We start from the raw sequence: 20,837 nt of genomic DNA on the forward strand, positions 1-20,837 counted from the left end.
AGAAAAATAAACCATTTAAGTTTTATAATAATTATTTTTCGAGTTAATTTAAATCTCGTCATACTCAAAAGTGTGAATAGATCTAATAATAATAATTCGATATATAAATATGAAATAAAATAAACAAATTTTGAGGAGTAAAATAAAATTGAAATGTTTTTTTTTTTTTCAAAAAGAAAAAAAAAAAGTTTTGAAGAGTCAATTTCAGTCATCGATCTAATTTTCTCTCTCTATCTCTCTCCGTACAGACCTAGCCCCGTTTTCTCTCTCAACGATTTCGCCTTCGCTTCAATCTCCGTCGTGCTTGGCCATTGGCGATTGCGCCATTTCTTCTTTGTGTGGCCTATTGTCACTCCTTCTCTCTTGCTTTCTACCTTCTGTGTTCATTTTTACATCTCTCTAGCTGAAGCTCCGTCCAGGTTTCAACCCTGTTCTTTAACTTGATTTCATTATTGCTTGAGATTGATCACTTTGTTATTGAGATTATAATTTCACTGTTGGTCGTTGTCATTCAAAAGTTTATACGGGTTAGTTCTTTCATAGCCGAGTAAATTGATGGTTAAGTAGGAAATATACACTTTGTTCTTGCCCAATCGCTGTTTTTTCGTTGTTCGTGAGAGTCTTTATATTGACCATTTATTGCTCCTTGCAAATTTTCTGTGTTCGTTATGTTTGTTGAGTTTACTTTGTTAGCATCGATTTCCATGAAATAACAGCTAATTAGGCCAGGACTTGACAGATGGGGGAACTGGCCGCTGAGAAGCATGTTAAATACATACTATCAGTTGAAAAGGTGCGTTTTCCATTCATGGATCTCATGTGTTTTAGGGCACGTTTGGGAGTGATTTTGAAATGGCTAAAATCAGAGTTGTCGTGTTCAAAATCGCCACAAAACATGTCTTCAATCATTCAATCGATTTTCATACGCGTAGAATTGTTTTGAATCTGTTAAAAATGATTTTAACAATTTCCAAGTCACTCCCAAATGTTACTTTAGTTGCCCACATCTTTGATCGTTTTGTGTCCAGAGAAAGGATGATTTTCAATCCGTGGTGATGGAACATCTAAGAATGAATGGTGCATACTGGGGGCTGACTGCACTGGATATTCTTGGAAAGCTCAACACTGTGGACGCTGATGAGGTTGTTTCCTGGGTCATGTCATGCCAGCACCAGTCTGGTAAGTTCTCCAAAAAAAAAAAAAAAAAAAAAAAAAACAAAAAACCGTCTTAAGTTGTGCTTTTTGTTGAATGTTTGTCTTGAACGGAGTGGCTATTCAATTACATTCTCACAACATTGGACTGAGGATTGTTTGCCTGATTCTTATCTGAATCAATGTAATTACTCAGTGTTATGTGGGCATCGAGTAATTGATAATGAAGGCAGAGAAGTTGTGCAGGTGGTTTTGCTGGCAACGTTGGACATGATCCGCACATACTTTACACCCTTAGTGCTGTGCAAGTCTTAGCACTTTTTGACAAGTTGGATGTTTTAGATGTTGATAAGGTGACAGATTGTATCCTTTTGAAAATGTTCTTCTTCCCGTTTAATTCAACGTCTAGTTTTTGGTTGCTTACATGAATCCTTGATGGGCATTTGAATCCCTTTGGGGGTGGGCATTTGAAACCCTTTGGGGGTAACAGTAGTCCCGACTGTATATTCCTCATAAGTATCATTTATTAAATAGTTGGGGAGAGCTTATTTTTTTGGATCTTTTGACCTATACTTTTCTTTTGAAAGAAAAAAAAAACACTTTTTCGTTGATATAAAAAACAGGTAAAAACATTCCTTTAAGAGTTAGAAAACGATCTACCCTAATTTGACTTGATTAGTGGAGTTTAATCCCAAAAATCTTAATCCCACACTTCTTGAGTTCCAAATGATCACAAGACCTAGCTTCTTTTTTAGCTATTGGCGCACATCAATTGAAAATTACTCTCCTGAACTAAACCATCTATTACTCAGAACATTCAAAGCAAGGGAAGGGGAAATTCTGGCATTTTAACCTATAGAATCAATGAAAATTAGATGGGCTTGATCCTCCCCTATAAATCATCTTCCTGAGGGAAATCACTTCCATTAAGACGAATGACAGAATAAAACGCCATACAAAACAGAGACCAGCTCAGGAAAAGTAGTCGACAAAAAACAACAAGAAATGGCTTCAATCTTTTGAACAGGGAAAAAGGAAAATTACAAAGTCTTCGACCGAAAAAGAGGCATTAAAATGTTCCATTTTTCAAACATCTTCCCAAGAGCCTTCTAATTCTTAAAAATATTCACTGTATTTCCCGCTAGATATGCCTAAGGCATGCAAAAAATTGGCCTGCCCAAAGTGTTACATCCTCCGGCTTAAAAAGGGGGGTATAAAGCCACTTTCTCCATCATAGTATGGCAGCTAAACAAAGGCATCGAAATACTAAATCTTTCAATACATCCAATAAATCTTGGCTGCAAAGGGACAGGTACGAAGAATGTGATTCAAATCTCCTTCTGCCTGCTTGAATGGACCATTGAGGGTAAGAGGGTTAAGCGCAAAAGATGACGAGTTCTGTAAGGTGTCAGAGTAAAGCTAGTTAACCCTCCCATGAGTGCCAATATCTCTTGTTACACTTAACCATACACTAGATGTTGTTGGCCTTCAAAATGAAGATGGCTCCTTTTCAGGGGATATTTGGGGTGAAGTTGATTCAAGGTATTCTCTCACTCTCTACTCATTTCTTTATTATATCGTTTTGAAGGAATCAATGCTTGGTACGATGTTACAAGTTACCTTGCATAGAATACTTATGTGCTTCATTTTTTGTTTTCCTTCTTTCAGATTTTCATATATTGCAATTTTATGTCTATCATTGTTACATCAATTGGATAAAATCAATGTTGAGAAGGCTGTGAACTTCGTCGTTAGTTGCAAAAATATGGATGGTGGTTTCGGATGCATACCTGGTGGAGAGTCTCATTCTGGGCAAAGTATGTTAGCCATTTCTTCCTTCATGTTTCAAGTTCTCCAAACTTGCTTCTAAAAAAGATCAATTTACAAAGTGAGATGGCGCATAATATGCTATCAGTGTTGGTGATAGCACAATGTTGCTTTAGGTCTGTAAACTTTACAATGGTGAATAAATTGCAACTGAAGTATTCGGAATAAATTTCTACTAAAGTATACCGAGTGAGGATAAGTTTCTGATTTACAAAATACTGTTGCCATAAGCTCAACTCGCAATTATTTACATGGTTCTTTAATACAATACAAATGCCTAAAGTCTGCATCGCTGTAACTACAGTTTTCTGTTGTGTCGGTGCTCTTGCTCTTACGGGGTCTCTTCACCATATTGACAAGGATCTTCTTGGTTGGTGGTTGTGCGAGCGGCAAGTCAAGTCTGGAGGTCTTAACGGTCGCCCTGAAAAACTTCCTGATGTGGGTTTGGGATAAGAACATTGTTACCAAGTCTGTTTCCATTAGTTGCTTTTGTACTTCTACTCATAGATTTTGATTTGTTGCTTCAGGTTTGCTATTCGTGGTGGGTTCTTTCTAGCTTGATCATGATTGACAGGGTTCACTGGATTAATAAGGAAAAGCTCGTGAAGTTCATCTTAGACTGCCAGGTTACGTCGGCCAAATTGTTTCATCACCTAACATGGCTTGTATTATTTCTAATCTCGATGAGTCCATAACATCGTTCTTGGTAACTGGAAAATTGCAGGATACAGAAAATGGAGGAATTTCAGATAGACCAGACGATGCTGTTGATGTCTATCACACATACTTTGGAATAGCAGGTATATCTTTCTTTCTTAAGCAGTCAATCTCCTGCATCTTGTGTTCCTATTGCAGAGTACCAAAAATTTGTTAACTTGCAAACCTTTATTGTTGGCTAATGTTCATAACATCGTATTTAAACTTATACTTCAATGAATATTGCAGGACTTTCACTTCTTGAATATCCAGCGTTGAAAGCCATAGATCCAGCATACGCTCTACCAGTCGATGTCGTGAATAGGATTCGTCTCAGAAAAAAGCTTGCTGTCTAAGTGAGTTATATCTTTCTTCCAAGTTCTGGTAACTTAAATCCCTTATCACTTGTCAAGGTTAGCTCTTGAATCATGAATTTTGGTGTGGCCACTTTGGAATCAGCGGGAATTTGAAAGTTGTCTGTGCTTCCATATGATCATATATAGGTTTTAGCCCCATGAAGAGAGATGAATCATGTACTGTCTTGTAGGTCAATAGTCAATGTCACCGGCAGGGTTTGAAATGTGCAATGATTTGCTATTGATTTCATTTTGTTTTCCTTTGCATTTCAATATTGTACCTGTCCATATTTAAAGGTCTAAGGTGATTAAGTAAACTATCATGTTATACTTCAATGCAATTCTTTGGCTGTTTTTGTCTATTTGGTCTTTCAAAAGTAGTTAATAATCTTTAAAAAATATACTTTTTTAGACGATTACACATTAATGAAGCGTTTAAGAGACTTCCATCTCCATGCATTCCTCTTTAGACGTATTGTTGATGAATTTAGGTGTGTTGATATAAAAGAGACCTTTTAAACTAACGTCTTGAATAATGCGTTGGATTGAACAAAGTAACCACAACAGATATAGTATCCATATTTAAAGGGTCAAGGTGCGAATCAAGACCTCACCCGGCTCCCCATGGAGAGCCAACAAGCACGAGCCAAGCATTTCAAGGTTCAAGTCCAGGAGTACGAGGCTCTCAAGAAGGAACCAAATGCGGTTTAGTCCAGCTCTAGATGATCTAGAGAAGAACGCAGTGGGATCATACTCCATATAATGTGAATCAATGACGAAACGGGGTGAAGAAAATTGGTGCCCTTGACCGCGTATTGGATTATGATGAATCCTTATGCCCTTCCAAAACTACATCAAACAACTCAAACGGGACGCTACTAACTTATTCGAATTCGAACAATAGAGAGAAAATGGTTGGATAGCTGCATCGAAAGTGAATTCGAGCAATAAATCTTAAATTTAATTTTTTACAATTAAATTAGGTAAATAATAAGAATAATTTTCCTATAATATTTATTTGTACTAATTTTTTTCATTTAAAAGTACATGAACAAATTGAACCGACTAGTATGTGTATATATATATTATATTAAAATATTAGAAATTTAAGGTGAGTGGATTGGAAATTGGGCCGAAGCCCAGATGAAAGTGGAAGGACAAAGGCCCAAATGGTTTTCGCCGCCAACACAGAGCAGGCAAGCAAGCGACCAAGGAAATTAGAAAGCAAAATATTCGGGACCGTCCCTACCACCGTATATCCCCATTGCTTTAGGAATTTAAACTTGTTTGGAATTACTCTTTGCTCGTAAAATCTCTATCAAAATAAAGTTTTTGGTTTTCACTCAATTTGAAGAATTCCTTGGCAAGATTCAGAGCATTGTCAATACTCCGCTTAATTCTTCTCTCGAGGTATCGATCTCTTTCGTCGTTTTTTCGTTTTTGGTTGTATTGTTTTTGTTTCATTTTTCCATGTAATCAAATCCAATTCAGCTTTTTTTTTTACTTCAATCCTGCATTTGACTTCTTTTGATTCCGTCGCTTTTCTACATTGTTTTCAATTCTCTGGTTACAGTTTCGTTCTGCTTTTTCAAATTTGGAAAATTATGGTTATAATGCTCTCTATATGTTGATTGCTACTATTTTATGTTTTCCATTCTATCTCGTTCCATTTGTACTTTTTGTCTTGCTGAATGAGTAAAAAACGTTTTCGATTTTTGATATTTACAGATTTGCAATTCGTTTAGAATTAGGATCATTGGAAGTATGAGACTAAGGAAGGGGGATCGAGTTGAGGTGTTGAGCCAGAAGGAGGTTTCGAGTGGTTCATGGAGTTGTGCTGAAATTATTTCTGGTAATGGCCGTTCTTATAGCGTGAGATTTTTATCTTCGGTGGAAGCAGTGGAGAGGGTACCGAGGAGAGCGATTAGGCCCTGTCCTCCTCCTGTCGCAGGGTCAAATGTTTGGGCTGCTGGAGATCTAGCTGAAGCCTTCCACAATTCCTCGTGGAAGCAAGCAAAAATTATGAAGATCGTTAGTGTTCATTGCTATATAGTAAGACTACTCGGATCACCATTAGACGTATTGGTTGGGCAATCTAACCTGAGAATGCGACAGGCTTGGCATGATGGCCGGTGGTTTCTCCTAGGGAAGGTACATGTTCTAACAAGTTCAGACAAAGTTCCGTTAACCATCGTTCCTATTTTCCTTTGTTTCTGTACTACGGATTCTGAAGTCGTTGCATGTTTCCTGAAATATGTTTTGTACTTGAAACAATTATTGAACCATCATTTCATATGTTATTTCTTTGGCAGGCCATCGGAGGCTCGGGTTCGTTGTCTAGAAATAAGCAGACAAAGACAAACATGGTGAAAAGCAAGGATCAACAGCTGGTGGTGACGTTTCCTGGACGTCGAAAGAGGCCATTGCCTAGTCAATCCATAAGTCACAATTTATCTGTCCAGACAAAGAAAGTCACTGAGAAAGATGTTAGGTGTTTGCCTTCATCTTGGATAAAGGATGATATGAACTTAACACAAGAGCTGAACACAATTAGATTGAGCTCTACCTTTCGTACTGAAAATGTCGAAGTCACTACAGGCAGTGCTGGTTTGAGGGAGGGCAACCTTATTCCAGTAACCTCAACCCACAGTCAGGCAGATAGTTGTGCATCTTCTGTTGGCAGCAATAGGTCCACTGATGAATTTTTCAAGGACCCATTTGTTTCTGTAGCTCGTTGTAGTAAAGATGTTGAAGATGTGGATTGTCATAGTGACGCCGAATCAGCTACAGGAAGGGGACATGGGGAAGAAGATTCATGCTCCTATAAGGAAGTATTAGCTAGATTCCACAGGTCAGAGTTGAGTGCATTTCATTCTTTTATTAGGGCATTGTATGCTTCTGGACCTTTAAGTTGGGAAGACGAAGCACATGTTTCGAATATTTGTGATTCACTTCACATATCTAATGACGAATATTTGATGGAGCTGAGGAATCTAATGTCTGCTAATAAAAGGACATCCGTATGATTGATTAGAACATTTATTCTTTTGGAAACTTGGAAAGCACCCAATTGATTTGTATATACTGTTGGGAAATGGGAACTGTTCTTTGTTCTTAATAATACCTTTTTTTTTTTTTTTGGCCAATATCAATATCACTTTTTTGTTACACTGATATGGTCTGCTGGTAGCGCCTAGGATATTGTCCTCTTCATGTCAAGAGTTCTTACTTTCTTACATTTCCGCTTATCTTCTCTGGGTATACAGTATACTTGCTATGTTGTGTGTACATTCTAATCATATAATGTCCTCGGCAGCCTATGGCACTTCAGTTGAGGAAAATATGGGTACTTTCCCTTGTTATGACATGGAATATTTTGGAGGCTTTGGGGGGTTTCTGCAGCGTTTCAAAACGGTAATGGATTATACTTGGCTCCTTTTCTACAGCAAGCCATTTGATAAGTAATCTCTTGCTTTTTTATGCTTTCTTGATGTCTAATTTAATCTATGTTTGATACCAGTAGAGCTGCAAGTTGATAACTGAAATAAATTAACTTTGGAGAAGGGAAGAAAAAGAAACCCAGTATTTACACATTGTTCTGTATTGTGTTGTAGAACTACAATTAAATACTGGTTATATCTATACTGTGATCAATGCTGCTATTCATTTCGGTTTGATTGAAGTAAATTTTCTGTATATTCCAATTGCCTTGGTGTTCTCTGACCTTCTCTTACTTTTGGTCTCAAGCATTACATTCATCCATATTGTTGTACACTTGGTTTTGTTTTTCTCTCTTGATAATGTAGGTGAAACACAGTACAGGCCTGCTGTTGGGGTGGCTAAAGATCTTTTCAGGGGGAGAGGGGCAATGGCTGCATTGCTCGTCTCTTGTCCCCATCAATCGTCGTAGCCTATTTGGATTGACTTTCTAAGTGCTTAAAATCATTTTTTTAAAATGCCAAAAAAGTCGATCCAAACCGGCCCTTTTAAGTGATGTCTATCAAATATCTAACATTTTTGTTTGTGAACAGAGATAGCTATGATCTTTCATACTCTTTTGATCAGTTGACAAAGGACCTGGGTAAGGAGAAGAATAGTAGATCTAAATAGGCCAAAATCGTCACGGCTATTCGATGTTGGTGCTTTTCTAACTCTTAGCATTGCATTTGTCATTGTTAGGAAATGCTTTGGAAGATTTAAAGTTAAACCCCTTTGACACTAATGATTTGAGTTTCTTCAACCTATTATCAGTTTATGAAGCAGCTGTGCAACTCAAAATGAAGATTGAGCTTCAAAACTTTCACATTGTTGCACGCAAGCTTCAAGCCGGTGTCAGCGGCTGATGCTGGTAAAGGATAGGATTCCACCCTCGTGCTTTTTCTTAGGCAAAGTGCTTCCTTCTTCACCACTGCCTATCAATTTCATAGGTACAAAATCTCATACTTCAAATTTTGAAACTGTTGGAGTCTTAAAGACATAAAATATGTTTTTTTTCTTTCCAAATATATATATATATATATATATATATATATATATTATTGCATTTAGACCTTTATGTTTGAAGATGGTTCGAGTTCTACCTTGGTGAATAAGGAGAAAATCATAGGGGTTTAAGTAAGAGACATTATCTCCCTTGTTTAGATTTTTTTGGAAAAATTAAAAGCAAAGTCGCGAGAGTTTATGTTCAATGCAGACATATCATGTCATTACAGAAGTTCGTTGTCCTATCATTTTGGTCGTGGCCCATTACATGTATTTTTTTATTGTTTTTTTATTATTTATTTATTAGTACCTAGGAGTTAAAAAGAGTTTAGATTAGGGAATGAATTAATTGGAAAGTGATTTAATTTGAAGCTTAAAGCCACATGTATAGTATGCTTAAAGACTTCCAAGACCGCCAATTGGTTGGTGAGGTTCTGTGGGCTATTGTCATCATGATCATTTTGATTATTATGAAGTATATAATGTGTGCTATTAAGTATTTTTGTTTTTGAGAGTAAATTGTGGGCTAAGTGATAAGCTTTGGTTGACTTTGGGTAAGTTTAAATTTAGTACTTATTGTTAGACGAATACGACTCTCCACAATGGTATGATATTGTCCACTTTGAGCATAAGCTCTCATGGCTTTGCTTTGGACTTCCCAAAAGGCCTCATACCAATGGAGAGTATATCCTTAGATTATAAGTCCATGACTATTCCCTAAATTAACCAAAGTAGGACACTTTCATCTAACACTTATTATAGTTTTAAATATCTTAAACGCCCTTAGACGACTGCTACTATTACATGTTTGGTAGTTTTCTTACCTTAACGTGTTTTTACTTGAAAGATAGATTGGACTTGTATTTATCGATCAATTTGGCTTTTAAGTATAAGACCAAATTTTTTAAATTGGTGGTTTGAGTGAAATGGATTTTATTAATTTCACTTAGATTGCCTATTTGTTATTATTTATTTTGATATCATTATTTATCAATTTTTAATAGACTTGTGAATAGCATCTTCTAATCATCTCCCACTTTTATTTTAATTTAAATGTGTGAAAATTATTTATTATGGTATCATTTAATAATTATTTTATTTTTTAAAATCGATTTTATAAATATTAGTTTTGTTTTTCAAATTTCACAACAAACTTTTATATATATATATAATTCATATCCTTCGCGGTTTTATGAACCGTCCAACTTAAACAATGAAGATCCGTTCAAAAAGTATGTGAATTATCCACTTACGATGATCGCTCAAGCATCTAATCAAATTCACACCAAGTAGAAATCACTAGGGGAATTCATTAGATAATACTTTGCTGTTTAATCGTAAAATTAACAATGGCTGTCAACATCAAGATGTATGATTCATCTGCAACCGTCTCTATGATGCAAATAGACTGATTATAACAAAAAAACAATACTAAATCAATCGTCGTCAATCGATAAAGAGATGCAAAATAGTTGCTGTAGGTATGAAGTTTCCCTAATCTACACGATCTAAAAGGCAAAAGAAGAGGCAAATTCATTTAGGAAAGAAAGATTCACTTCCTTCCCCAAATTTTTCGTTGCGACGATTTACAGAAAAAGGCAGCACAGATACTGATTTCCGAAAACACAATACAATACTTCACTGCGCCAAGGCTCGTAGATCTATTTCTTGCTTCGATCCGACAAATTGGAAGCGAGATGGGACGCAATCGCCGAATGATACATAATGTCATGGAAAGGGAGTTCTCCAGCATTTTCATTCAGAGCATTTTTCGCTTTCTCCTCCGTGAAACATCCAAGCGAGAATCTAGATTTGGCTCGTCCACTATCGAGCTTTGGATTAGCATTCTGAACTGGCTGTTCCGCGGAGGAAGAATCGACGTAGTCTGGTTCAGACGACCAGCCGAAGATCGGAGACCACCACTTCGGCGCGGTGGCCTTCCGGCGATTAGGTTCAGATTTTCCAAAAGAAGAAGCTCTGATCGGTGTAGGGTGAAAAATGGCAAGATCGGTCGCCATGATGAGACAAGCAAGAATGCAGGGCTCGAAAGAGGTTAATTGATGAAATTTACATGGAGGATGACATTTAACCGAGTGGGGAAAGTAGGTTGTAATCGGGTGCTTCAGAACCACGTGAAATCGGCTGACCGATCGGTCCTACCGAGTTTTAAAATATAAGACCTAAATTCCAAATTTAACCCATAGAGCTCTTAAAATTTAAAAATAGTTCTTCCATTTATCAAATTTCAATCTTATATTTATTAACTTTTAATCGTATTTTAAAAACAAAAAAAAAATATATATATATATATTTTTTAAAAAATCAGAATAGATTTTTTATTAAATTAGTAATTTAAGTTTAAATATTTTGTAGGCAATGTGTGAGCGTTGACCGGAAGGGTATAACGGGAATGGAAAATGAGAGGGCGGGAAAAGAGTAAAAGAGGAAATAACAATGGATAAGGTTTGGGGGTGACGTGGCGTGGGTCCCACTGGCGTGCTTTTTTAAAGATTTTTCGGAAACTTTTATTCGACCATTACAATGTGGGCCACCGCGCCATTTGTTTTTTTTGAGTTATATATATATATATATATATATATATATATATATAATCGACTCTATTTTAAAAAGTTGTTTCAAAACTATTATTATTATAATAGATTTTCTTAAAAAATAAAGTTCTTTTAAAAATAAAAAATATAACGATTAAAAACACAATAAAATAAAACTAAAAAATTAAGTCTTTATTTTATAATGATTTTTTTTTTTAATTTTAAAATTTTATACTTGTTTTCTTCGGATTTTTCTATACCTATCTCAATAAATAATTGCATTTTTAGTTAATTTTTAAAAATAAAATCATTTTTTTAAAATAAAAATGAATAATAAAATATAGAAACTTTGCTTAAGGCTATGTAATATAATTTGGATCACGAAACCAAACTGCTTCCCACCCGATCAAATACGTGTGTGAAGTAATGATTATAAGCTTAATTTTTGAACGCATCTACTATAGAGAGGGTCTAATCTTATTCTGACCAGTGCCTCACAACTGTTCGGTAACCTCTTTTTAACAAAAGCGTTTTAAAACCGTGAAGTTAACGACGATACGTAACAGGTCAAAACGGACAATATCTTCCAACAACAACGGGATTAGACTGTTACACCTACCCTTCTATTTTTTAAAAAATTAATTATAAGGAATTTTGAGGCATTTATTTTGAAAGATAATTTAAAAAATAATAATTAATTAAAATATAGTATTTATTTTGGGAAAAGGGAAAGCGGGACTGAAAACAAGGTATGGGGAAGTAATATTGGTAAAAGAGAAGGGTATTTTGGTAAAATAGGGTAAGAGAAACTGAATCTCGAAGTCTTCGTGGAGCTATCGAGGGGGGGGTTGGGGGGAGGGTACACTACTTTAATCTACCTCGCTCGCCGTCGCACCCCTTATCGGTTTCCTTCTCTCTCTCTTCCATTAATCCGTCTTCCAAACTCCTTCTTCACTGAAAGCGAGAGGAACCCTAATTTTTGGGCTGCAAAAATGTCGGGGAAGGGAGCCAAGGGTCTGATAATGGGCAAATCTGCCTCCAACAACAAGGACAAAGATAAAAAGAAACCTGTCTCTCGCTCTTCCCGCGCTGGTCTCCAGGTTTCCCTCTTTCTATACACTTCAGCACTTGTATTTTTCCATCCTTTTGGTGTCTCTTGTATGGATCTGTATTTATGATGCTTGTTTGAGGTCCATGCCTGTCAATTTCAAACGCATAAATTTCCAATTTAGACGCGTTTCAAGGTTTTCAAGCCTCTGTGTTTAGACATTTGGAGAGGAGTTGTTTTAAATTTTCGTGTTTCAAAGTTTATATTTGTTTGTACTTGTTTCTTATTTTCGTCTCTTTTGATGAGTATGGTGAGTTCTAAGTTAGTTTCGTCTGTATGAGATCGTCTGTTGTTGAATATTTAGGAGGTGTTCGTTTGAGAATCTCTAGAGGTGTAGCTCGAAGTCCTTCTCTTTGATGTTAGAAGTAGGTGCATGCCTTTGGGTCTCTAGTATTTTGAAAGTGATTCTGTGATCCTCCTTTGAGCCTGTTTCTTTTGAGAGCCTCGGTTTGTCAATGTTCTTCGGTGGTTGGAGAAATTGTCCTGCGGTAATGACCTGTTAGACTTAGGCTGATATTGTTGCACTTTTAAGTTCATAACATTGGTAGTGGGTATTAGCTCATACTTCCCTCTGGGCTATCTTTTTCTTCTTTGTTTTGTAGCTCCTTTTTGGTTTAAGCTTTTGTGTTCATTCAAAATAAGGGTGGAACATGGATTGTATGTAGAAAACGTATGTGTCATGGTATTAGAAAATGTGGTGGATGTTATTAGTGTAGAAAACAAGCTCTCTCTCAATTAGATGAGGAAGGTCAAGGTCTAAATAGTGTCTGTTGAACTAATATGAGACACGTCTGTTTTTCTTTGTTAATGAAGTCAAGTATTAAGAGAATTTTAGAGTATGTTCAATGTTTTTGTGAGATCCCACATCTGTTGGAGAGGAGAACTAAACATTCTTTATAAGGATGTGGAAACCTCTCCTAGCAGACATGTTTTGAAAATCTTGAGAGGAAGCTCGAAAGGGAAATCTCAAAGAGGACAATATCTGGCGGTGGGCTTGGGCTTGGGCTTGGGCTTGGGCTGTTACATTTTTGCAGAAATTTTGTTAGATTAGGGGATGGGGCTACATTTTCTTCGGCAGTAATTGTTTTTCGAAACTTTCATGCTATGTTTTTTTTTTTGCTGAAGGACTACAAGTCTTGGGGTAGTCAGAATATGTGTGAACCTAGCGACTGACGAAGCTGTGGAAAGCTATGGGAATTGAGACTTGTATCTTTCGAAATAGATTGGAGATGCAAGCTGTTTTATCCAATATTCTTCTACACTGCTTCATTTTATAAATTCTCTACCACCATAGTGTTGATTGAAAATATTATAAGGAATTTTGAATGGCAAAGTCTATATCTTGATGGAGAAAATTGTCTCCCACTCCTTTAGACCTGGGGCATCTTGGAATTGGAATTTAATGTTTGAAAAATGCAAACTTCAGTTGAAGAATTTTGGAGATTGGAGAAGTCTGGGAATTTCAATTTTCTTTCGGTAAGTTGATAATCAAGTGCCTCCTGAATGGTCTTGAGTATGTATAGCCCATTCTTCCCTGAACTTCTTGTTTTCAAGCGACTGGATAATCATCACATCAGTATCGTGTAAAAAGTAATCTCGACCCCTGGGCTATTTTCTGCCTTGTGGTGTCTGTTTAGGAATTGTTAGAGTGAAAACCTTGATCATGTTGACTCAATAGTGCTTTCCTATAAACTCCTTGTGAGGGAATATTAGATTTTTATATGATTTCTACTACATCAATGAGGAGAGTCTCCTTATCAAAAGAAAAAGAAAAAAAAGAGGGGGAGAGGGAGAGAGAGAAGAGTCTCTTTCTTCGTTCCTGGTGAGGCTCTCGTTCTTTTTGCTGGTAATGTCACACTCCAATGAGGAAGGAGCTAGTGTTGCGTGTTACATACATACTATATCTATCTTGTTATTCCTTTATTGAGTTTTGCCACTCATTTTTTCTTGCTTTCTCTTTGTTTTCTTCTTAATCAATTTTTTTTCCGTCTGATCAGTATACCACTTATGATGGACTGGGTGAATAAAAAAAATGTCACTGGTAAAGATGAAGATGTGGTGGTTGATAAGTTTGTAAGTAGAAACTGGTGCGCTTGTAGGTGCCTGAATTCTCTAAGCCCTTCTTGCTGTATATCTTCTGAACTACTACTAGCTTGTCATTTTCCGTGTACATTGCGGTTTTGATGTTTTCTTTTCAATATTGTTGATTGTTTCTTCTGCTTTGCATTAGTATGTTGCCAAAATTTTGCCACCAAAGTTAACAATCATAAGGCATAACTGCTGAAAGTGTTCTTGAGATGACTTTCTAGTATTTTCAGTGAAAGGTTAGCAGGATTTGAAAATGCTTTGTTGGGGTCTTCTTATTAAAATTCACATTTTTCTCATTGTTGGGTATGGTGTTGGATGGGTGGATGATACAGTTTCCAGTGGGAAGGGTTCACCGGCAACTAAAGACAAGGGTTGCCGCAAATGGACGGGTTGGGGCTACAGCAGCCGTATACACAGCAGCTATCTTGGAGTACCTGACTGCAGAGGTGTTGGAGCTGGCCGGAAATGCTAGCAAGGATCTAAAGGTGAAGCGTATAACACCAAGGCATCTGCAGCTCGCAATTAGAGGAGATGAAGAACTGGACACACTCATTAAAGGAACCATTGCTGGTGGAGGCGTCATCCCCCACATCCACAAGTCACTCATTAACAAATCCTCCAAGGAATAGAGATTATTAGTATGCCTTTTTATTTTTCATCTTACAGTTTAGTTGAGTGGTTGTCATTGTCATATGCTCAGTCCTGTCACTGTCTGGTCCAATTTAGTAGCAAGGGGAGAAGATATTTCTCGTTTTGTAAGGTTAAAGAATGGGAAATCCCTTTTATTTTTAGTCATTTCTGACTTCGGGTTGCTTCGATCGACACTGCCAATGTAATTGACTACTCACATTATTTGTCTACTTAACATAACATCTGCCCCATTCATTGCTGGAAGAAGAAGATAAGGAATTAAGTGAAGACAGCTTGGAAAAGTTTCCTTCATTGAGTTTTGGAAAATCTGATCTAAGAACAAAGATTTACAATTTATGAGGGTTATTTCCACAACACTGAGTGGGAAATAACAGTCTTCTCTACTACTACATACAACAAAGCCTTTAGGACTTTTTGGAAAGCAGCCTCAAAAACAGATACTCACCCAAAGAAATGACCTTTTTGCCAATTTTCTTGTGGGTGGTGGAGGTGATACTCTTGAACAAGGGGAAGAAGAATAAAGAAGGGTGTTTGTCTATCCATTTTTTTGTTAACCTAAAATTGTGTTTCTATTGTGGGGTGTGGGAGTGAAGCTTATGCAAAAGAATTCTGGTGATGAAGGGTGAGAGTGCAGCAAGTAAGGCGCTCGGGCATTCCTCGTGTGGAAGATGTCCGCATCCAGATATTGTTATCAGTCTCTGCATTGTAATAACAATCTTTGTTGATGCATTGAAAGAAAAACAATGGAGTACAGAGAGAGAGTATAGAGAGGAGAGAGAGGCATACCGAATTTGGGAGTTTGGAAGCCATAACTTGAGATGAGTTGAGAGAGACGAGAGCATCCTCAACGCCACCAACCACAAGCACAGGCATCTCTTCAAGAGACTTTACCAAAGCTTCAGCATTTTGGGGAGAGAGTACGGTCTCGTGTGATAATCTCGCTATCTCGTGCAGTGCTTCATCCCACCCTTCCACACACAACGCCTTCTGCTTCCATTCAAAGGCAGAAAACACACCATATTAGTAATTTAAAAAAGAGAAAAGAGAAAATCTAAATGAAGGTGGTGCAAAGGATGTGTAGTGATGTTACCTTATAGAGATTTAAGACCTCAGATGTTAGCTTGGTAGCATCGTACCAAGCACGTCGGTTCACGACTTGAGTTATTTCAGTGCGCAGCAGAGGCCGAACCAGGTGCTTCTTCCCCAATGATGTTCTCAGCAAAATCCTTGCAAACCCAGGAACCACTTCTCTTGATAAGCTCACACTCAGCAATACCACCCCTTTAATGGAAACCTGCATAATATCAACATTCCCATTCACAAAAGCCAAGAAGAACTAACCAATAGCCTCTCCAACAGTATTCACTTCTAAAGAAATCTTACATTGAACGAGTTTATTGGTGATTCTTGAAGCCTTTGCGCAGCCTTGAGAGCGAGCAATCCTCCATCGTCGTGACCCACAAGCACCACTGAAGAAAATCCCATTTCTGAGCAAAATGCAAGCAATAGCTCCACCTGAAAAACCATTCATTACAATTCCATTCAAGCCAACAACAGATACTTTCAAATGACTACGACCTCCACCGCTAGCACATATTGTCTTTTTTGGACTTTCCCTTTCGGGCTTCAGTTCGAAAAGCGACATCGCTTGTAGCTTATTTGGAGACGTGGGTCAGAGTAGGTTTTAGATAGGCGAACAGTCTTACAAATAAGAATCTCTGAAAGGTTTTTAAAACGCGTCTGCTAGAAAGAGGTTTTCACACTCTTACAATGCTTCATTCTTTTCCTCAACCGATATGAGATCTCACAATTTACCTAGTCAATAAATGGTTACGCACACAAGTATTTGAAGCCTTGTGTAATAATCATGTTGGATTTCCGAATGAATTCGGTTCTTGCTAAATATGATTAATGAATAATTAATGGTGAGGATTATAATGATATCTTCTTATGAGTATGAAAGTTCAAGAACTACAATGAGATTTAAGTTTTAAGATTCAATTGTAGACCTTTTTCTCTCACTGTTGAAGACAGTAGTAGGTCAGAAAACAAGATAAAACGTGCTAAATCAAAAGCAGTAGCTCTACAGCTCTACCAGAAAGAAGCATACAGAGTACGAAAATCAATCACAAGCCAAAAGGATGAAAAGAAATGAATGCATGAAGTTAGTTACCTGACTTTCAAGCTTGTAGGGATTAGGCAATTCTTTTTCTTCCCAGTCTTCAGCACGGAGCCTTGAGGTTAATCCCCAACCAGGCCGATCATAAGCAGCAACTCTGAAACCCGTTTGCCTTGCAAGCACCCCCATCACATGTCTCCATGAGAACACTCCTCCTCCAAAACCGTGCACCAAGACGATACCGAATTGCCCGTTATTCTCTAAGTTCCCATCTATGCTAACTTTGCTCAATTCCTCTTCTTCAACATCATCCAAACTTATCACTGGAATCTCATCACAAAGAACAGGACAATTTGATGCAGAGCCATCCAATAATGGATCAAAGAGAGATGAACTATGAAACTGATTGCTATAGCTCCTATGGAAATTGTGTTGGTTTTTAGATAAGACAGTAAATGGATGCCTATCAACTACTGGCCTCCCCATGGCCTTCTTTGGAGAGTTGCTACTATAACCAGGTTCAAGAAACGCAGCAGAGGACAGCGACCGCGGTGGCGACCTGGGCAAGCTGATCTTGTAATGAATGGTAAGCCCTTGACACATGAAGAACAAACTATCTATTTCAGCAAGTAATCTAACCGGCAGTTCACTCTCATCCCGGACATTGCCTGAAACTTTCCTCTTGATTTCACTGTCACTTTTTGGGGTTTTCGATCCAGAAGGAGTGGGAGATCTAGGAATCTTCTGGTAACCAGAGAATACATTTTTGCAAGAAAGGGCCTGTCAAGTCATATAGGATGTTTACAACAGCAGGCTTAACAACAAGTTTATGAAACAGGAATGAACATGACTCAAACTTACAGCTTCTGGGTCAACTCGATGCAATAGAAGCTTTCTACGTGCCCTGCAGCTTGTTCTGTATGCCACCACCGTATGTCCGAGGGCAAAGGCTACTGAAGATAGAAACAAAACTGGCATCCCCCACGATTTCTTTAAGTGAAGCCTCTGTCTCGAGGGTGAAGATGAAGCTTCAGCCTCGATTTGGGAATTTACTGTAAATACACAAACCTTGATGGAAAGAACAAGAATGGAGATGAAGGAACATAATGTCACTGTTCCAAGATAAGGACCACTTGAAAGCGTAGGGCCATCACACATTGAATAAACACCTGCGATCAAACATCAGAAACATTAAGAACATGATAATCGAATTGACGCAAAATTATTCCTAATTTCTCAACAAATTGAAGGGAAAATAGCAGGATCATACAGATAATAATGATAGATCTGATCATCGAAACGAAAGGGATATCAGTCAAAGAACTTTTGAAAGCATATCGATGCAAATGCTGTTTGAAGCCATAGCACTTAACACAGGTAAAGCTTGATATCAAAATACAAGGCACCAACATGTCTCCAATGGCCACAAGAACTGGCAACGACGACACGAGTAGTGACGCCAACATCGCCACCATGAAGAACACCGTCCTCACACATCTCCGAATCTTCTCAACAAAAAACCCACCCTTCGCCATAACAAAAAAAGCCCTAAAATGCTCCAAAAATGCCTCGGATTGATCGGATAACAAGCAACAACAACGACAAACCTATATAGGATTCCGAGAACACAGTGAAACCCTAGCCAGCGGCGGCGGAGGAATTAACAACCCATCTGCAGGCGGTGGCGGCGGCTTATCGGCCATTTCCCGGCGGCGTCGACTTGAAAAGGAAAAGATTAAGAGTCTCAAAGAAGCCGGAAAATTCGGGTGAAAGCCAATAAGAAAGCCATAGATGGACAATGGCTAGGGCTTCAAATCGATTCTTCTCTTACAGGTAAAGATCAATGGATTAATGGAGCTTTCAAATCCCCCCCACCCCCCAAAAAAAAAAAAAAAAAAAAAAAATCTTTTAGTATTATTATTATTATTATACAAATATATATATATATATATTATAATGGAGGAGGTGAAGAAGGAAGAAGAATTGAGAAAAGGCGATCAGAATTTGATGGGAAATTCCGGATTGTTATTCGACATCCCATTAATGGATTTATTGGCCGGACAAGATTTCACCCCTTCCTTGTTCGAACTCTTGTCGGCTGCGCCACCCACTACCACTCTTCCTCCGCCGTCCTCCGCCGTGCCTGAGTCATCCGAAGTTCTCAACACCCCTCCTACTCCCAACTCCTCCGTCTCTTGCTCCTCCAATGAAAAAGCTTTCGACGCCGACGACGNTACCCTTTTATTTTTTGGACAAATTGGACGTGGGCCCTTCATTATTAATATTCTAATTTAATTTATAACGCTCAATAAATGATTTTTTTTTGGTTTAAAAATAATAATTACCATCTCACACAAATAATTGTTATTAAATAACACAACAGAGTTTTATTTATTTATTTATTTATTTATGGGATTTAGCATAATATTTTAATATAAATATTTTGAGAGGAAGACTTAATAAATACATAGGAGAATAATAAATATAAAGGTAAATATAGGGGTAAAGCAGGCGAGCGAGATCCCCGAGAACACGACCGTTAAACGGTGAGGGGCTGATTGGGAGATTATTGTCGGGAAATATTAAAACATTAAAAAATTGATTTTCCATTATTTATTTATTTATTTTTTAAATATAAAAAATGGAAGAAAGATACCCGAGTCAGTATGGTCACGTCAGATGGGGAGGGACAGAGTGCAGAGAGTCAGGAGGTGGGGCCCGCTTTGATGGTTGGTTGGGTTATTTGTATTTTGGGTACCACGTGGAAATTCATGTACAGGCTGTCTCTGGTGGGGGCCACGGGGGCATGCTTATTATTCCCTCTTTTTTTTTTTTTTTTTTTTTTTACTCAAATAAAGACAACACCAAAAATAAAACCTCTCGCTCCTCCCCACCTGCAATCCAATCATATAATTTTCCAAACTTATTATTATTATTATTATTATTATTATTATTATTATTATTTAATATGATTTTTTAAAAAAAATCGATTATTTATGTTTCTTTCTTAATTCGAGAATAACTATTAAAATTTGCTACTAAATAAATTAGAAAAAACCTTTTATTTATAATACGCTTATTAATTAATAAAAATTTAACTTAATATTTTATTTAATCTAAAATTAATTAATGTAATGAAGTTATTAGAAGTAATTGTGATAATTAAAAAAATATTATTGATTTATATAAAATTTTGATAACATACACTATCTTAATTTCTTTTATTTTCAATAATTTATTGATCTTAGTTTATAAAATTACTATAATTAGATTATAATAAATCAACAATACAAAATTTAATATATAATTAATTTATTTTGATTTAAATTTTTATTAAATTACTTATTTACTAAAACTTGTTTTAAAAACAGCAATATTTTATTTATATAAAATTTTAATAACATTTATTATCTAGTACTACATATAATATTTAATTTTAAATCTAAATATTATTCAATTAATTTAGACTATAATACTCAATTACATTAAATTTTGAAATAGTAATTAATGTATTATTCAGTGATGGATTTTTCCGTTAACAACAGATATTGTTTGTTTTGGCTTATTACATATTGTTGTCAATCTCACTAACAAATATTATTTACTTTAGCCCGTTACGTATCGTCGTTAATCTCACAGTTTTAAAACGCGTCTCCTATGGAAAGGTTTCCACATCCAAGTAAATCTTATCGAGGGCCCAACATTCTTGCTGGGACACCGCGTGGTGTGTGACTCTGATACCATTTACAATAATTCAAACTGACTGCTAATAGATATTGTCCAAGGGCACAAGAGAATTGGAATAG

The 20,837-nt window shown here is 36.8% G+C and overlaps 5 protein-coding genes across 13 annotated transcripts; 3 read left to right on the top strand and 2 right to left on the bottom strand.

The window, feature by feature from the left end:
* The first annotated feature begins 181 nt into the window (after positions 1-181).
* On the top strand, positions 182-4,367 carry LOC111488198 (geranylgeranyl transferase type-2 subunit beta 1-like). 4 transcript variants are annotated; one of them, XR_002719175.1, is made up of 11 exons: positions 182-419; positions 740-793; positions 1,029-1,179; positions 1,399-1,515; positions 2,628-2,694; positions 2,821-2,969; positions 3,284-3,417; positions 3,507-3,605; positions 3,704-3,779; positions 3,925-4,088; positions 4,179-4,367. XR_002719175.1 is itself a non-coding variant. In XM_023135873.1 (10 exons), the coding sequence occupies exons 2-10, from the start codon at positions 740-742 to the stop codon at positions 4,029-4,031; spliced, it is 954 nt and encodes a 317-aa protein (XP_022991641.1). In that variant the 5' UTR covers positions 182-419; positions 730-739; the 3' UTR covers positions 4,032-4,367. The 4 variants fall into 4 exon arrangements, 3 of the variants coding, with proteins under 3 accessions (XP_022991641.1, XP_022991640.1, XP_022991642.1); XM_023135873.1 differs by having other exon boundaries at positions 730-793; positions 3,925-4,367; XM_023135872.1 differs by having other exon boundaries at positions 3,925-4,367.
* An 814-nt stretch (positions 4,368-5,181) lies between these two features.
* Positions 5,182-8,523, top strand: LOC111488477. 5 transcript variants are annotated; one of them, XM_023136229.1, is made up of 6 exons: positions 5,182-5,441; positions 5,760-6,182; positions 6,344-6,882; positions 7,348-7,445; positions 7,838-8,166; positions 8,283-8,521. In XM_023136229.1, the coding sequence occupies exons 2-4, from the start codon at positions 5,796-5,798 to the stop codon at positions 7,364-7,366; spliced, it is 945 nt and encodes a 314-aa protein (XP_022991997.1). In that variant the 5' UTR covers positions 5,182-5,441; positions 5,760-5,795; the 3' UTR covers positions 7,367-7,445; positions 7,838-8,166; positions 8,283-8,521. The 5 variants fall into 5 exon arrangements, with proteins under 5 accessions (XP_022991997.1, XP_022991995.1, XP_022991994.1 ...); XM_023136227.1 differs by having other exon boundaries at positions 7,348-8,170; positions 8,283-8,523; XM_023136226.1 differs by having other exon boundaries at positions 7,348-8,166; positions 8,283-8,522.
* Positions 8,524-9,870: 1,347 nt separating this feature from the next.
* On the bottom strand, positions 9,871-10,553 carry LOC111488192. Its single transcript, XM_023135865.1, has one exon. The coding sequence runs from the start codon at positions 10,529-10,531 to the stop codon at positions 10,175-10,177; it is 357 nt and encodes a 118-aa protein (XP_022991633.1). The 5' UTR covers positions 10,532-10,553; the 3' UTR covers positions 9,871-10,174.
* Positions 10,554-11,897: 1,344 nt separating this feature from the next.
* Positions 11,898-15,121, top strand: LOC111488055 (probable histone H2A variant 3). The gene is made up of 2 exons (XM_023135648.1): positions 11,898-12,165; positions 14,594-15,121. Exons 1-2 carry the CDS (start codon positions 12,058-12,060, stop codon positions 14,888-14,890), a joined length of 405 nt encoding a protein of 134 aa, XP_022991416.1. The 5' UTR covers positions 11,898-12,057; the 3' UTR covers positions 14,891-15,121.
* Positions 15,122-15,185: 64 nt separating this feature from the next.
* Positions 15,186-18,935, bottom strand: LOC111488053. 2 transcript variants are annotated; one of them, XM_023135647.1, is made up of 7 exons: positions 18,639-18,935; positions 17,893-18,200; positions 17,086-17,811; positions 16,296-16,427; positions 16,003-16,206; positions 15,699-15,899; positions 15,186-15,610 (listed from the first exon to the last, which is right to left on the bottom strand). In XM_023135647.1, the coding sequence occupies exons 2-7, from the start codon at positions 18,187-18,189 to the stop codon at positions 15,482-15,484; spliced, it is 1,689 nt and encodes a 562-aa protein (XP_022991415.1). In that variant the 5' UTR covers positions 18,190-18,200; positions 18,639-18,935; the 3' UTR covers positions 15,186-15,481. The 2 variants fall into 2 exon arrangements, with proteins under 2 accessions (XP_022991415.1, XP_022991414.1); XM_023135646.1 differs by having other exon boundaries at positions 18,302-18,935.
* Between the last annotated feature and the right edge of the window lie 1,902 nt (positions 18,936-20,837).

This window comes from Cucurbita maxima, unplaced genomic scaffold (genome assembly GCF_002738345.1).
Source record: "Cucurbita maxima cultivar Rimu unplaced genomic scaffold, Cmax_1.0 Cma_Scf00013, whole genome shotgun sequence".
Lineage (NCBI taxonomy): Eukaryota > Viridiplantae > Streptophyta > Magnoliopsida > Cucurbitales > Cucurbitaceae > Cucurbita > Cucurbita maxima.

What these genes read in the sequence shown, in the direction of transcription:
- LOC111488198 (XM_023135873.1), top strand. Translation starts at nt 740, where the DNA reads ATGGGGGAACTGGCCGCTGAGAAGCATGTTAAATACATACTATCAGTT. An exon ending in ACATACTATCAGTTGAAAAG is followed by an intron (nt 794 to 1,028) that starts GTGCGTTTTCCA and finishes TTTTGTGTCCAG; the next exon opens with AGAAAGGATGATTTTCAATC. An exon ending in AGTTCATCTTAGACTGCCAG is followed by an intron (nt 3,606 to 3,703) that starts GTTACGTCGGCC and finishes GGAAAATTGCAG; the next exon opens with GATACAGAAAATGGAGGAAT.
- LOC111488477 (XM_023136224.1), top strand. Translation starts at nt 5,796, where the DNA reads ATGAGACTAAGGAAGGGGGATCGAGTTGAGGTGTTGAGCCAGAAGGAG. An exon ending in GGTGGTTTCTCCTAGGGAAG is followed by an intron (nt 6,183 to 6,343) that starts GTACATGTTCTA and finishes TTTCTTTGGCAG; the next exon opens with GCCATCGGAGGCTCGGGTTC.
- LOC111488192 (XM_023135865.1), bottom strand. Translation starts at nt 10,531, where the DNA reads ATGGCGACCGATCTTGCCATTTTTCACCCTACACCGATCAGAGCTTCT.
- LOC111488055 (XM_023135648.1), top strand. Translation starts at nt 12,058, where the DNA reads ATGTCGGGGAAGGGAGCCAAGGGTCTGATAATGGGCAAATCTGCCTCC. An exon ending in CTTCCCGCGCTGGTCTCCAG is followed by an intron (nt 12,166 to 14,593) that starts GTTTCCCTCTTT and finishes TGGATGATACAG; the next exon opens with TTTCCAGTGGGAAGGGTTCA.
- LOC111488053 (XM_023135646.1), bottom strand. Translation starts at nt 18,566, where the DNA reads ATGGCGAAGGGTGGGTTTTTTGTTGAGAAGATTCGGAGATGTGTGAGG. An exon ending in CACCAATAAACTCGTTCAAT is followed by an intron (nt 16,207 to 16,295) that starts GTAAGATTTCTT and finishes GATATTATGCAG; the next exon opens with GTTTCCATTAAAGGGGTGGT. An exon ending in CTTCCAAACTCCCAAATTCG is followed by an intron (nt 15,611 to 15,698) that starts GTATGCCTCTCT and finishes ATTACAATGCAG; the next exon opens with AGACTGATAACAATATCTGG.